General features: G+C 35.0%; 2 protein-coding genes across 2 annotated transcripts; one reads left to right on the forward strand and one right to left on the reverse strand.

Moving 5' to 3' along the window:
• Nucleotides 1–380: 380 nt before the first annotated feature.
• LOC148998403 (uncharacterized) lies at nt 381–9,341 on the forward strand. The gene is made up of 4 exons (XM_089128486.1): nt 381–1,158; nt 1,985–2,220; nt 2,304–2,488; nt 5,340–9,341. Exons 1-4 carry the CDS (start codon nt 906–908, stop codon nt 6,121–6,123), a joined length of 1,458 nt encoding a protein of 485 aa, XP_088984612.1. The 5' UTR covers nt 381–905; the 3' UTR covers nt 6,124–9,341.
• Nucleotides 6,988–12,287, reverse strand: LOC148998404 (E3 ubiquitin-protein ligase hecw-1). Its single transcript, XM_089128496.1, has 12 exons — nt 12,087–12,287; nt 11,876–12,007; nt 11,690–11,767; nt 11,146–11,193; nt 10,933–11,058; nt 10,597–10,767; nt 9,308–9,603; nt 8,718–9,028; nt 8,427–8,605; nt 7,871–8,043; nt 7,546–7,760; nt 6,988–7,317 (listed from the first exon to the last, which is right to left on the reverse strand). Exons 1-12 carry the CDS (start codon nt 12,285–12,287, stop codon nt 7,067–7,069), a joined length of 2,181 nt encoding a protein of 726 aa, XP_088984622.1. The 3' UTR covers nt 6,988–7,066.
• Nucleotides 12,288–15,313: the final 3,026 nt, after the last annotated feature.

Consider the following 15,313-nt stretch of genomic DNA (forward strand, 5'->3'; position numbering starts at 1 on the left):
TCATTTTTGATATCAACAATTACATTGTTACTAGTAAGAATGTGAATTCCTGATATCAATAATTAAATTGTCACTAGTTGAAATGTCTATTCTTGATATCAACAATTAATTTGCTACTAGTAAAAATTTTTATTTATGATATCTGAAAATGTATTTCTGATATCAATATTATTTCAGATATCTAAAATGGCTTTCTTACTAGTAACAATCACATTCATGATATCAGAAATTAACATTGTCACTAGTGAAAACTGAATTATTGATATCAAAAATGAACATTTTTACTAGTAGCAATTCAATTGTTGATATCAAGAATAACATTTCAACTAGTAACAATTGAATTATTGATATCAAAAATAAAGGTTGTTACTAGTAAGAATTGTATTTCTGATATGTGAAATTGGAATTTCAACTAGTAAGAAATCTATTCTTGATATCTGTAATAGTTTAGTCGCCCTTTTAATATTTAATCACATGTAGGATATGAATTGTTGATATCAACAATTCAGTTATTGATATCAACAATGAAATTCTGGATATCAGAAATGCTCGTGGTTGATATCAGGAATTAAATTCTTGATATAAAAAATTACGTCATCACTCGCAGAAATACATTCTTGATATCACAAATGAAATTAAAACTAGTAAGAAACATACTTCTTGATATCTGTAATTTAATTCTTGATATCTGTAATTTAATTCTTACATGTAAAAATGTAATTTTCACTAGTAAAAATTGTTATTGCAGATATCAATAATTCGTTTTTGGATATGTGCATAATAATGAATTCCTTTTTGGATATGTGCATAGTAATGACGACTGCTTAAATATTCAAATAAAAGAGCGTGATGTTTTCGCATGATTTTTTACGCTTAAGAACTGATGAACTGTGAACAAACTAGCAATGGCAGAAGAGGTTTTGAGGCAAATTGGAAGGCAATGTTATGCCATTGAAAGGGCGTACCACAATGGATGTTGTGGTCAACGACATCTACGTGCCATAGAGGCATGTCTCAGAAATCTATCAAGAGTTGCCAGTTTGTTAAGAACAGAGACAGCGGACGAACTTAAGGACTCGCTCATTGACCTAAGAAGGATTTTGCTGCTGCAAAATGTAGAGCAAGAACGGTCCTATTCTGCCGGACGTGTACATTTAGGTGAGTAAAATTGTTGTTCTCTCTAAGTTATTAGAAGGTTAGACCGTTATAAAAGGTTAGACCGTTTAATTGAAAACATGTAAAGTATTTAAACTAGGCTGTAAGTTATTTGGGTCGCTCCGAAGTTCTTGAAGACGTTGCGACGTCCGTCTCTGGCTCAGTCAGAATTTTCCTCAAAAAAAAAAAAAAAAAAAAAGGTCTCTTTGATGCCATTAAAACCATGATAGAACCAATATAAGCCCATCGGCAACAATCTCAAACATTCTAACATTTATATGTGTGTAGCACTTTGATTGATTGTTTCTTTGAGCAACATAAAAGCATGAATGTTGCATAAAAAAAGTCTTATTTAAATGTAGGATGCACAGTGCATGCAGGAGGTTTGGCCATGAAGGGAGTGAGGAATGTGCAGGGTAGAGATTTAGCTGAATTGGCATCAAATCTGTTAATGTCGATCTGGTTAAACAAAATTAAATCTGGTTAAACAAAAATTATTTCATTCTCTGTTATAGGCTTACATGCAACTTTGTCATAATCCATTAATTCCTATGTATTATCGTTAATTCCCATTCCAAACTTTTGGAATTCCTAGAATTTGGCAAACTAATAAAGGAACACAGACACTTCATATTTAATTGTATTTAATAAATTGTGATTTTTACACTTAGATAAACAGACTACTTAATAGATTGAAAACATACTGTACACGGCCGCACAGGTATTCGAGCAGAGTGACAAGTGGAGACACATTGTTATGAATGCCCGTGCGGCCTTAGCAGTGTCTGTTACTTGTTGTTCAATTGTTCTTTGTTTCTTTTTGTCATAGGTGTACGTGGCAGACCTTCTATTAATGTTTCAAAGCAGCAAATTGAGTTTCTAATGAAACAGGGACACACCATTAAGCAGATGGCCAATATTCTGGGCTGCTCATCTTCATTTCTCTATAGGAAAACTAAACAGCTCGGAATTCCAATAAGAAAAATGCAAACACAAGTGACTGAGGAAGAGCTCATTCAGCATGTCAGAAGACTTCACAGTCTCTATCCCAACACAGGAAGTGAGGTGTGTTAGGCAAAGGAAAGCCAAACTCACTATTCTGAATCCATACTGTCAAATGAAAATGTGCTTTTATAATTACTCCTTAGATCATGAGGGGGCTGCTTCGTGGAGAAGGGCTGTTTGTCCAGCGGTGCAGGGTCCGAGAAGCCCTTACCCTAATCGATCCCACTGCGACTGCACGCAGGTGGAGTAATGCCATTGCCAGAAGAGTCTACCATGTTCCTCATCCAAACAGTTTATGGCACATAGATGGAAATATGCGGTTGATTAGGTAATACACTATTCATCCCTCCCACAATTCAAAGACACACAGGAAACACTAAATTGCCCGTGAGTGCATGTGAGAGTGTCCTTGGCCCTGTTACCTGGTTTTTAGATGTGTTTTCGTCGATCGGATCACAGTTGGACGATGCTAAATACAGGCTTAAATATGCAACTTTTGTAGCTTTTGAACACTTTCAGGGGTAGTTGAAAATTCATTCGACCAGATGCTTTCATAGTTTAAACGCTTGTGGTAGAATATGTTCAAACAGCCACAAAACATTGTCTAGTTTCCTCCCACTAACCTAATGCGTAAACATTATGGGTAGAGCTCGAACCAGATGGGTTTTTAACTTTGTTGGTTAAAGACCCAAGTTTGGTTTGCAAAAAAAATTTACCAAACACAATATTCTCGCTATTCTCCCTACGTTCAGCTGGTTTTGTGGCTGTCAGAGCAGAAACGAAAAAGCTGCTGTTCTTTGTTTTTCAATCTTCTCCATTTCACTATTCATATGTACATTCATTGCTTGAGCTTATTTCGTCCATTAGACTGAAAGATCTGATAAAGCCAATATTTACCAACCCATAGACCAGGGTTTCTCAAACTCGGTCCTAGAAAGCTGCTGTCCTGCAGAGTTTAGCTCCAACCCTGATCAAACACACCTGAGCAAGCTAATCAAGGTCTTCAGGATCACTAGAAAGTCACAGGTAAGTGTGTTTGATCAGGGTTGGAGCTAAACTACTGCAGGACAGTGGCCCTCCAGGACCGAGTTTGAGAAACCCTGCCATAGGCCCTCTGAAAGAAATCAGGACAGAAATGGTGGAAAGTGGACAACAGAGACAGATTTAAACACCAGATGTAAACGTGAATTTTGTCTCCCTCGTCTTCTTGTGATCCGATCGACCAAAACACGTCTTAATAAAAGGTGGAAACAGGGCCCTAGTACTGCGGTTGCACAAGTTTGTGCACTTCAAGAGCGGGTTACACCAGGAAGGGCTTCCGGCTTATATCCTGTTTAAAAAAAAGCCTCATTCAGTCCAAACCCAATTTTTGTGCATATCTAATTAGAATCTGATCATATTTAGCAAGTGTGAACAGCAAAAAAATAAATAAATAAACAAATCACATGAAATGCAATTTTTTTTTTTTTACAAATCCATTTTGATTTTATCACAATATTGTGGTTGTCAAAATAATTGGTAACTAAACAGAACTTCATTAAGTTTAATGAAAATATATTATGTTCACACGACAGGTAGACAAGTGTTATTTTAAGTGCTTGACACAAATTTCATGCTTTTCATGATAAAGCGATTTGATTCCGATCTTAATTCAATACAGAAGCTACATGTTGATTTTTCTCAAAGAACAATAAATCTCTTAACTAATGCTGTCACAGAAAAACCTGTCAGCTGGAATGCAAAGATTAAAATTAATATTAATATTAAATAGTAATAAAAAATTATATAATGCGTTTTTTATAATTATGGTATTTTTCTTCATTGATAAAATCCACAAAAATATCAATATGGCACTCCGCTAATATATAATACAAGAATTGAATCATTATCTATTGTCACAATCCAGGATATGCCCCATCTTAATTTATGTTTAGGAGCTGCTAATTAATTTGGTATGTTTTATCTTACCTCAAGGGCATCCAAGATGTAGGTGTCTTTATTTCCGCAGTAGTTTCAATTTTATTTGTAGGTATTTTTAGGTCAAACCTTTGTTGTCTGTCAGTCATATAATGCATGTCTATGGTCACCACCTCAAAGAGCATGCACAGAGAAGTCCAAATTAAACATGATTTAATGACTCGGACTCGTAAATGTAAGTACACATTGATGGCCTAAGACACGAAACGAGCGGTTTGTGTGAGAAAACGAATCGGTTACCTAACGTAACCTCGGTTCTCTCTAGATGAGGGAACGAGTATTGCGTTCCCGGCCGTGCTTGCGCCACCAGCGTTTCGCTTCATGCTGACAGAATCGACGAACGAGCCTGGGAGAGCTACCTTTATACACTGTAGCCACGCCCCTTTTGGCGGGCTCTGACGCAGTGAGCGAGCGCCGTCCGCTCATTGGCCGCGGACTCGGCGCCGCTCTCCCATAGGTTCGTGCATTCTCTCTGAGCGAACCAATGAGCCGCTAGCTAGCCCGCTCATGGTCTGCCTCAGAAGAGACTGCGTTGACAATGATTACAAAATTATGGAATAATTTTTTGGCTTCAAGTTCTCAGCAAAGATGAATCTTTCCCGTAGCGTAAGCTAGCTTACGCAATACGAGAGAACCTCTCGTAAGAGAACGAATCGGTTACCTAACGTAACCTCGGTTCTCTCTAGATGAGGGAACGAGTATTGCGTAGGGTAATCTAGCTTACGCAATACGAGAGAACCTCTCGTAAGAGAACCAACAGTATTTGTATCGTTTTTACCTCTTGATACCACAGCCACAAAGCGCCCACGCCCTCAGATCAGTTGGACGTGGATGTGATTACAAGAGGTAAAAACGATATAAATACTGTTAGTTTTCTCACACAAACCGCTCGTTTTGTGTCTTAGGCCATCAGTGTGCAGTTACATTTACGAGTCATTAAATCATGTTTAATCTGGACTTCTCTGTGCATGCTCTTTGAGGTGGTGACCATAGACCTCCATTATATAACAGATAGACAAAAACAGTTTGACCTAAAAATTGAAACTACTGCGGAAACAAAGACACCTACATCTTGGATGCACTTGAGGTAAGATAAAACATACCAAAAGTTAATTTCAAAGTGAACTATCCCTTTAAGATATTTTGAATGTACTTATTTTGTATTGCTTAACCTTGTGTTGTTTATATGCCTTTTATACAAGGTGGGGTTTTGTTGTACATGGAGCCATCGATGGGAAATCTCGCCTTATAACCTACCTGAGCTGCAACACAAATAACCGTGCCTCCACTGTGCTGACCCAGTTTGTGAAGGCCACATGTCTTTATGGCCTTCCTTCACGAGTGCGATCTGACCATGGAGGGGAAAATTCACAAATTGCCCTATTCATGAATCTGGTTCAAGGGGTGGAACGGAGGAGTCACATAACAGGAGAATCTGTTCACAACCAGCGCATAGAGCGGCTTTGGAGAGATGTCTTCCTGCATGTGCTCCAGTACTTCTACAACTTATTCTACACTCTTGAGGATTCTGAGGTCCTTGATCCAGATAACGATGTCCACAAGATGTCCCTGCACATTGTTTTCCTGCCAGAGATACAAAAGAGACTGGGTCTTTTTAGGAATGGATGGAATCACCACAAAATCAGAACGGAGAACAATAAAACACCTGTCCAAATATGGACTGCAGGAATGCTTGCCAACATGGACACAAACTGCAGAGCGATCAGCAATGTTTTTGGTGAAGATCCTTACAGCACACAAACTCTACAAGAGCTTTTGGCAGAACATGGCATCGACAACTTCCCTGTGACTGATGATGATGATGATGATGATCATTTTCCAGCTGTTGTTGTGGAGCAACCCAGAATCAATCTGAGCCATCAGCAGCAGCAAAACATAATGCAGGCAATTGAGACCATCTCAGATACTACTGCGAAGTATCAGACATGCTGCAGAGAAATCGCAAACATATTACAAGATGACTGAGATACAATTTATAATACAGCATGTGTTTTTCTTCAAATGCACCATCAGAGTGACAATGTTGATGTATTCGGCATGCTTGCCTTTTTCAAAGGGGACCCACTAAAAAAAAAAAAAAAAAAACTATTAAATGTCTTCAGTTAAATATCACACCATCTGTTTCATGCTCCGACATAATTTGTTTAGCAGGATTACTAGACTACAATGTGAAAAAAAGGATTCAGACAAATGCAATGAAAATAGATTCAGGTTTTATTGCTCCAATTATGCAGTCAAACATTTAGATGTTAGAAGGATTACTGTTTTAATCACAACTTGCTGTTATGTACTTTTTCAATTTAGAAGAATTAAAACTGATTTAATCACAACTTGCGGTTATGTACTTTTTCAATTTAGAAGAATTTGAACCGTTTAAGTAAATTAAGCAAAATGTGCTAATATAAATCAAACATTAAAGGTAAGAACAGTCCGACAATAAACTGTAAAACAGTAAAATGCGCGTTTGAGATGGCATAAGGGTGGATAAAGGAACACTTCACTGTTTTTTCATATTGAACTATGTTATTCCCTTAACTAAAACGAGTTGATGCATACCTCTCTCATCTCAGTGCGTGCACTCAATCACTCTGATTGATAGACACTTTGATAGCACTTAGCTTAGCCCAGTACAAACTTGGGTAAATGTATTTAAATTGGAAAAACATGGAGGTGATTGGTTGCTTCTAACTTAATCTCTGTTTGGATCCGCATGAATGAACTGGGCTAAGCTAAGTGCTATCAGAGTGTCGCCACACACCAGATTGATTGAGTGCACACACTGAGACGAGAGAGGTATGCATCAACTCATCTTAGTTAATGGAGTAACATAGTTTAATATGTAAAAACAGTGAAGTGTTCCTTTAAGAGAATTATTTGAAGTATTTATTTTCACCCTTACATGAAGGTACTACATGGTGCCAAAAGTTGGCGACTGCAGAATACCTTCAGTCATGTAAGTTCTAAACAATTCATAAGTACTGTGAATTGGAAGTCTGAGAACAATAAGACATGTGTTGGCCTCCGGAAATATTCTGGTCTCTTGACCAGAAAGTAAAAATTCAATTTTTGGCTGATGGGGGAATCCTAGAGGCGGCACAGACGAGGCTCCAGAAGCGAACTGTAGCACCATCTCTAGCGTCAGCGGATTGCAGTCACCTTCTGTAGCCACACAGATTCAGACAGACACACAAAGAAGCAGAATAAGGTTGACTATCAGTTTCAGTATGTTGGCTTTAAGCAAACTAATTTTTTTTATTACTGAAAGAAATTTAACTTCACAAAAAAAAAGTCATTCAAAATCACTTTAAATGCCAATGTATTTATTTTTATTTTATTTTATTACCACAAAGTGATTGTAAAGTTTAAATGATAAAGCAAAAACCCTACCTTCAACATCTATTAGCCAGTCTCTCCAGAAACAAATTGTCTTGTTTTCCAGCTGCCTTTTGTTGCTGCCAGGGGGAGAAAAGTCCACTTCAAAAAGAGCCATAACATCTTTTGCCTCCAGTGGTCTGATCGCATTAACAAATAGGTCCTCAAAGATTTCAGGATGATTTTTTAGTTCGTCCATCAGACCGAACGTTTTGAATCCCTCTTCAAATCTGGCACAGGACATTAAGTCATAATGAGATTTTAGTCACATCCAAACTTTCCATTTTACAAATTTTTTCCTTTGTAAGGCATTTACACAGTTCTCATGCTGGATACTTACTGTCTGAGAGCCACATTTGTCCGCCCATTAACAAAAAATTCTGCAGCAGATTGGACGAAGGAATCCCTGTCTTCTAGTGATGAGATGAATCGGAGTGCTCCCAACATGTTGAGACTGTCCCCAGCTTCCAAGATTGCTGAATTGGCTTTTTGAACAGAGTCTGCTTCTTTAATCTACAAGTAAATCATTAGAAAGTTATGCCATGAAATCACATTGCAAAAAAAATCAGAAGTCAGAAAGCATTGCAAAAAAAATGACAAGAAAAAAAAAAAAAAAACCTGCATAGATGAGACTGTTTAATGTACAAGTCTAACTTTATCTCTTCCGTGAGCACTTAACATTTAAAAAAAAAAAAAAATAAAAAAAAAATAAAATAAAAACTTTAAATCCTCACGTGCCTGGCTTATACTACTCTGAGCAATGTTAGAACTTTGTATTGAGCACTTCATGTGTTGTTATTGCCTCTTCACGATGACTTAGTAGTCAGATGCAAGTTACCTTGGATAAAAGCTTCTGCTAAATGACTAAATGTACAGTAAATTTAGTTTATAATCACCTTTGTGAGTTTTTCTCTGAAGCAGCTGTCTGCAATCTCCTCAAGGGAGACAGGAAGTGTACATGTACCACAGAGCTGCATAAAGAGACGATCAGAAAAGAAACGAGGGCCAACTCCACCATGAACTATGCACACTGCAATCATTTTTGCAATGGTCATGTACAAGCCATTCTCAAGTGCTAAAAAACATATACAATATACATAGTTAGTGATATACTTAGTGAATGTGATGAAATATAAATCTATTTTAATTTAATAAGAAAAAAAGAAAACCAAATAGATAATCCTCACCATGAGTATCAAGAGCCAGTAGTCTGTTATCTTCCGGCCCTTCAAATATTTTTGATGTCTGGATTTCCCTCATCAGCAAGCGAAGATATTCCCTTGTAGGTCCACCATCATCTATAGCTCCTTCTCCAACCCCATCCGAGTCCACAAAGATCACATCCAGCCTTGCTTCTGGATTGAAGCGCCTTCGTTTGAAAGCGTGCAGGCTACCTTGTAATATGTTATCTCGACTTACATTAATTTGATTACTTGTGGGACAACATGAGAGATCAAGTCTGCTATGAAGCTTCTTCAAAATCATCTGTAGATCAACTCTAAAACACAATGGAGTAAAATAATTTAGCTTTCATGTGTCTGAAAAAGTTTAGTTCTTTACATTATTTAAAGCAGAGGTGCCCAAACCTGCTTGACTGTCCTGCACAGTTTATCTCCAACCCTAATCAAACACACCTGAAGCAACCAATTAAGGTCTTCAGGATCACTTGAACATTAAGGCAGGTGTGTTTGATTAGGGTTGGAGATGAAATGTGCAGGACAGTGGATCGGCAGGAGCAGGATTGGGCACCCCTGCCTTAAAGTAAAACACAACATACTCATCTGAAATATTTTCACAGTTGTCAGTTGTTACAGAGGACAGATCAGTGGGGAGAGAGCGCTCAGGTGACCAGAGATGATTTGTGTGAAAAGGTGAAGGAGCAGGTGACCAATGTGGAGGTGAAGGAGCAGGTGACCAGTTCGGGGGTGTTGGGGAATGACAATCATTCAGTGGCAAAGAAGGAGTTGGTTCATGTGATGATGATGGAAGCGACTGGTTGGAAAAGGACGAGTTGAAATGAACTTCTCCAGAATTCACTTGAATGCTTGCCTCGTTCTGTTTATCTCGACTCTCCTGTACATATAGACCAATATTTTAAATAAAATATACTATACCGGTCAAAAGTTTTAGATCGGTAAGATTTTTTATGTTTTTAAAAGAAGTCTCTTCTGCTCACCAAGGCTGCAATTATTTGATATAAAAAAATAAATAAAATAAAAAACAGTAATATTGTGAAATATTATTACAATTTAAAACAGCGGTTTTCTATGTGAATATATAGTGAACTTGTGTAATTTATTCCTGTGATCAAAACTGAATTTACAGCATCATTACTCCAGTCTTCAGTGTCACATGATCCTACAGAAATTATTATAATATGATGCTCAAGAAACATTTATGAAGATTCAGGATCAAGATTCTTTGATGAATAGAAAGTTCAAAAGAACAGAATTGATCTGAAATGGAAATCTTTTGTAACATTAAATCACTACCATTCAAAAGTTTGGGGTCAGTAAGAATTTATATTTTATTTTGGGGGGAAAGAAATTAGAAAATACTTGTATTCATCAAGGATTAGTTCAATTGATCAAAAGTTACAGTAAAGACATTTATATCACATTTATGTTAGAAAAGATTATATTTTAAATAAATGCTGTCCTTTTGAACTTTCTATTCATCATAGAATTTTGGGGAAAAATGGTACACGACTGTTTTCAACATTGAAAATAATAATTGATGTTTTTTGAGCATAAAATCAGCATATTAGAATGATTTCTGAAGGATCATGTGACACTGAAAACTGATGTGTAATCAGCAACAGTAATGATGTTGAAAATTCAGCTTTCAAATTACATTTTAAAATATATTAAAATAGAAAACAGTCATTTTAAACTGTCATATTTCACAATATTACTGTTTGTCTTTTTTTTCATCAAATAAAGCAACCTTGGTGAGCAGAAGAGACTTCATTTGAAAACATAAAAAATCGTACTAATCTAAAACTTTTGACCGGTAGTGTATACTCCAGAAATAGTTGCAGAAAATATAAATAGAAGGGTTACTCACGTGTACATCAATTGGTGAACCCCAAATAACATAAAGCGTTGAATGACCCTGGATGTTGTAATCATTAAGTGTTCCTGAAAGGTTATTTTCAAGAGGTGTAGATGAGATCGCATCTTGAACATAGAACACTTCACTGGCCATGTCTTCCTGACCAACAAAGTCAAATAAGATCTGAAAAGAAGTACATGAAACATAGGTAGATTACAGTTAGTGTCATTATTATACAATTATTATTATACAGGCTATTTGCTATATTATTTCCCAAACACATTTTAAATCATGACTGTTTTCTATGCTTAATGTCTATCCTTTTATTAAATATCAGGAGTCATTTACTTGAATTGTTTCTGACAAGATGAATTTTCGGATTTTTTCCACTCCATTAGGAAACTTGAATTTGATGGGCACAGCATTAATGGGTTCCTCATAATTCGCAATCCTCTTCCGTCTGTCTTCAATTGCCTTTAATGCAACCAAGGTTACGTGAATGCAGTATTTTTTTTTACTTCAACCAAACAAATCATTATATTTTTTTAAAATAACATTTACCTGTAGTCGACTCTTCTCCTGCGCCTCCAAAGATTGTCGTCTCATCTCCTGTTTATAATATAAAGAATTTGTGAATTTAATTTAAATAGAAATATATGTTTACACCTATTAATACACCCTGAAACAAGTTCATAAAAAACATTACAGAACAGTTTAGTGTACATACTCTCAAATAAATTGTTTCTTTTGTATTTCAACCATTAAAGCACTAATTTTCTTATACTATCCAGACATTAATGCCAATTCAGAAAATATACTAAAGGTTAATGGGTTTGTGTAACAAATTATAAATTAAAAAATATATTTTAAACTGGACTTTTGTTTTGCAACTGGAGAAAAATGCGATTTTCCCAAGATTAGTAAAGAGGACCCTAGCATTCAAAAGTTTATATAAATATATTTTAATAACATTCTTAATCAAAGACATTTCAACATTTTGGCTCAAGTATCACAAGACTAACAGTAATACTACTACTCATTCAAATTTAGAAAGTAAAAAGTTTAAGTGGTTGCTGAGTTGCAGTGAAATAATACAGTTGCTTACTTTTTCTCTGTCTGCCATTAAAGATTGTTCAAATTCTTTGTCTTGTTCTTGCCGCAGAGATCGCCACTGCTGCAAGACCTGTTAACACATAAAAAAATATCTGACTTAAATATTATGAGGAACAAATTTTCAACACAGACTCTGGTATATATTGCTTTAAAACGTTATAGGTCTATTCTTAATTACCACTGCGCTGTCTGCAGTGTCTGTGTTGCCACTAAAATCAGTAAGGTCATTCACCACAGATGGAGTACTCTCAGAGTTGTTGGCTCCTGCTTCAGGTGCACTTTGTGACTGGCACAAAGGAGGTGGTGATTCCTGTGCAGATAGTTGTTTTCATTTACACTACAACAACATTTTTCATTTAAGCATTATATCAAAGAAAATGATGACAAACCTGGTATAATTCTGCTAATGGTAGAATGTACAGCCTACTCCGGCCAAGAGCTTGCTTTAATTCTTTGACAGAAGTAACCTGAAGCTTCTGTAATTTCTTTCCTCTGTCAGCCTTAGCTAATTCATATCCAATCAAATTTAGGCTGACATCTGGGAAACTTTGACAGATGCATTGTTTGAAATCTGCCAAACTCCAATTCATTTGGATTTGGGAGACTTTTTCTTTACCTGTGTCATCCACAGGGCTACCTAAATATGTTTTGAAAGAAAAAAATGATAACATTACTATATTATTGTATTTCAAAAATAAAATAAAAATAAAATCTCATAATTCACTGTGCAATTACCAAATCCAGTTTGTGTCATTTTTCTGCGTTCTGCCACTGTAGGTATCTTTGTAAAGGTTGGGCCAGGAAGCAAAAACAGGCCAACATTCCAACAAAGATTTCCTCGTCTTCCAGCTGTACCTTTAAAACAGAACATTAAAGACTGAATAAATGAAATAAGAGAATCATCTGATCAATGTGTTCATTTTACCATTTTGATATCCTATTAGAAAAGGAATAACAAGAAACTGAAAGACAGTTAATTTATTTTTAATTATTACTATTTACTTAGCCTACTGAGAGGTTAAAAAAACGGTTGTTTCTTTTTACACAAAACAACAACTAAAAAAACCCATATAGAATAGACATTGGCTCATGGTTTCAAAGATCATTAATTTGATACTTAAATCACGTGACTTTGGCAGTTTGATAAGGCTCTGAATCACTTCTGAATCACTCACTGAATCATCAAAAAAAATGATTCGTAAATGTTTCGAAGCGTGTTCGAAGCTTCGAAAGCCCTCTCATCATCACCAATGAAGACTCATCAGGGCACTAGTTACTGTAGCCTGCACAGATTGCAAGCAAAAGCTTTCGAAATGAGACGTTCCCGTACAACTTTTTGCAATGCTTTGGAACGCACCCCTGGTCATGCCAATCACGGGAAAACAGGCCAATTTGTAAAAATCATTTACAGACAATTTTTGGAATCATTTGTTTTGCACATCAATTAGCCTACCAACTTCTATACATAATAGGCTACATTTACAATTATAGTAGGCCTATGGTCTATTTCAAGTCTATTTCATGTCAGCAACAAAAAAACATCAACATCAAATTGTAAAAAAGCAAACCAATGAGTATGGTAGGCGAGTAACAGTTGGTAACGTTAACTGATAAAAAAGAAAGGTTTTCGAAACATGTGGCCTACCTGAATGTCGATTTCGAGAACGTCGAAAAAGCCTCCTTGTAGCAGCAAGCAAATTCTCGTTCGATGAACTCTGAATAAGTTCCATTCTTGCTCTATTTGCGACATCAAAAATTCTATCAAAGGCAGAAACTGCCGCATCTAACGTTATCTGCTCTGATGAAGCTGTTTCTTCCTCCATCTTACACGGACTCGGACTGCTTTGAAAGGCGCCAAAAGTACGAGTATGTGATAGTGGGAGGACCGCTGACGGTTAATTTTTTTTTATTTATTTTTTTATTGTTGATATCACGAATGTAATTGTTGATATCAAATTTAATTGTTGATATCAAGAATGTAAAGTGATATCACGCATTTAATTGGTGATATCAAGAATTTAATTGTTGATATCAAGAATATAATTGTTGATATCAAGAATGTAAAGTGATATCACGCATTTAATTGTTGATATCAAGAATGTAATTCGTGATATCAAGAATGTAATTGTTGATATCAAGAATGTAATTGTTGATATCAAGAATGTAATTGTTGATATCAAGAATGTAATTGGTGATATCAAGAATGTAATTGTTGATATCAAGAATGTAATTGTTGATATCAAGAATGTAAAGTGATATCACGCATTTAATTGTTGATATCAAGAATGTAATTGTTGATATCAAGAATGTAATTGGTGATATCACGCATTTAATTGTTGATATCAAGAATGTAATTGGTGATATCAAGAATGTAATTGTTGATATCAAGAATGTAATTGTTGATATCAAGAATGTAAAGTGATATCACGCATTTAATTGTTGATATCAAGAATGTAATTGTTGATATCAAGAATGTAATTGGTGATATCACGCATTTAATTGGTGATATCAAGAATTTAATTGTTGATATCAAGAATATAATTGTTGATATCAAGAATGTAAAGTGATATCACGCATTTAATTGGTGATATCACGCATTTAATTGTTGATATCAAGAATGTAATTCGTGATATCAAGAATGTAATTGTTGATATCAAGAATGTAATTGTTGATATCAAGAATGTAATTGGTGATATCAAGAATGTAATTGTTGATATCAAGAATGTAATTGTTGATATCAAGAATGTAAAGTGATATCACGCATTTAATTGTTGATATCAAGAATGTAATTCGTGATATCAAGAATGTAATTGTTGATATCAAGAATTGGTGATATCAAGAACCACTACTCATTAATATTCATAAATTAATTACCATAGCTTTTCTTACCTGTAAAAATGACAATTCTAGATATCTGCAATACTATTTTTACTAGTTAAAATAGTATTCAAGATATTAGAAATTATATGTTCACTAGTTTCAAGGGCAATTCCAGATATCAACTTGCTTTGTTGATATCAATATTTACATTGTTACTAGTACAAATACGAATTCCTGATATCAATAATTAAATTGTCACTTGTTGAAATGTCTATTCTAGATATCAATAATTTAATTGTTACTAGTAAAAATAGTCATTTATGATATCTGAAAATGTATTTCTGATATCAATATTATTTCAGATATCTAAAATGGCTTTCTTACTAGTAACAATCACATTCATGATATCAGAAATTAACATTGTCACTAGTGAAAATTGAATTATTGATATCAAAAATGAACATTGTTACTAGTAGCAATTCAATTGTGGATATCAAGAATAACATTTCAACTAGTAACAATTTAATTCTTGATATCAAAAATCAATGTTTTTACTAGTAAGAATTGTATTTCTGATATGTGAAATTGGAATTTCAACTAGTAAGAAATCTATTCTTGATATCAACAATTGGTTTTGAATAGCAATCTATGGTGACATTTTACTAGTGAAAATACAATTACAGATATCAACAATTATAATTTTTACTAGTTCAAAATTAATTGTTGATATCAAGAATTATCACTTTAACTAGTGAAAATGTAATTGTTGATATCAAGAATTAGCATTGTTACTAGT

Source organism: Pimephales promelas, chromosome 1 (assembly GCF_988280905.1).
Source record: "Pimephales promelas chromosome 1, fPimPro1.hap1.1, whole genome shotgun sequence".
Lineage (NCBI taxonomy): Eukaryota > Metazoa > Chordata > Actinopteri > Cypriniformes > Leuciscidae > Pimephales > Pimephales promelas.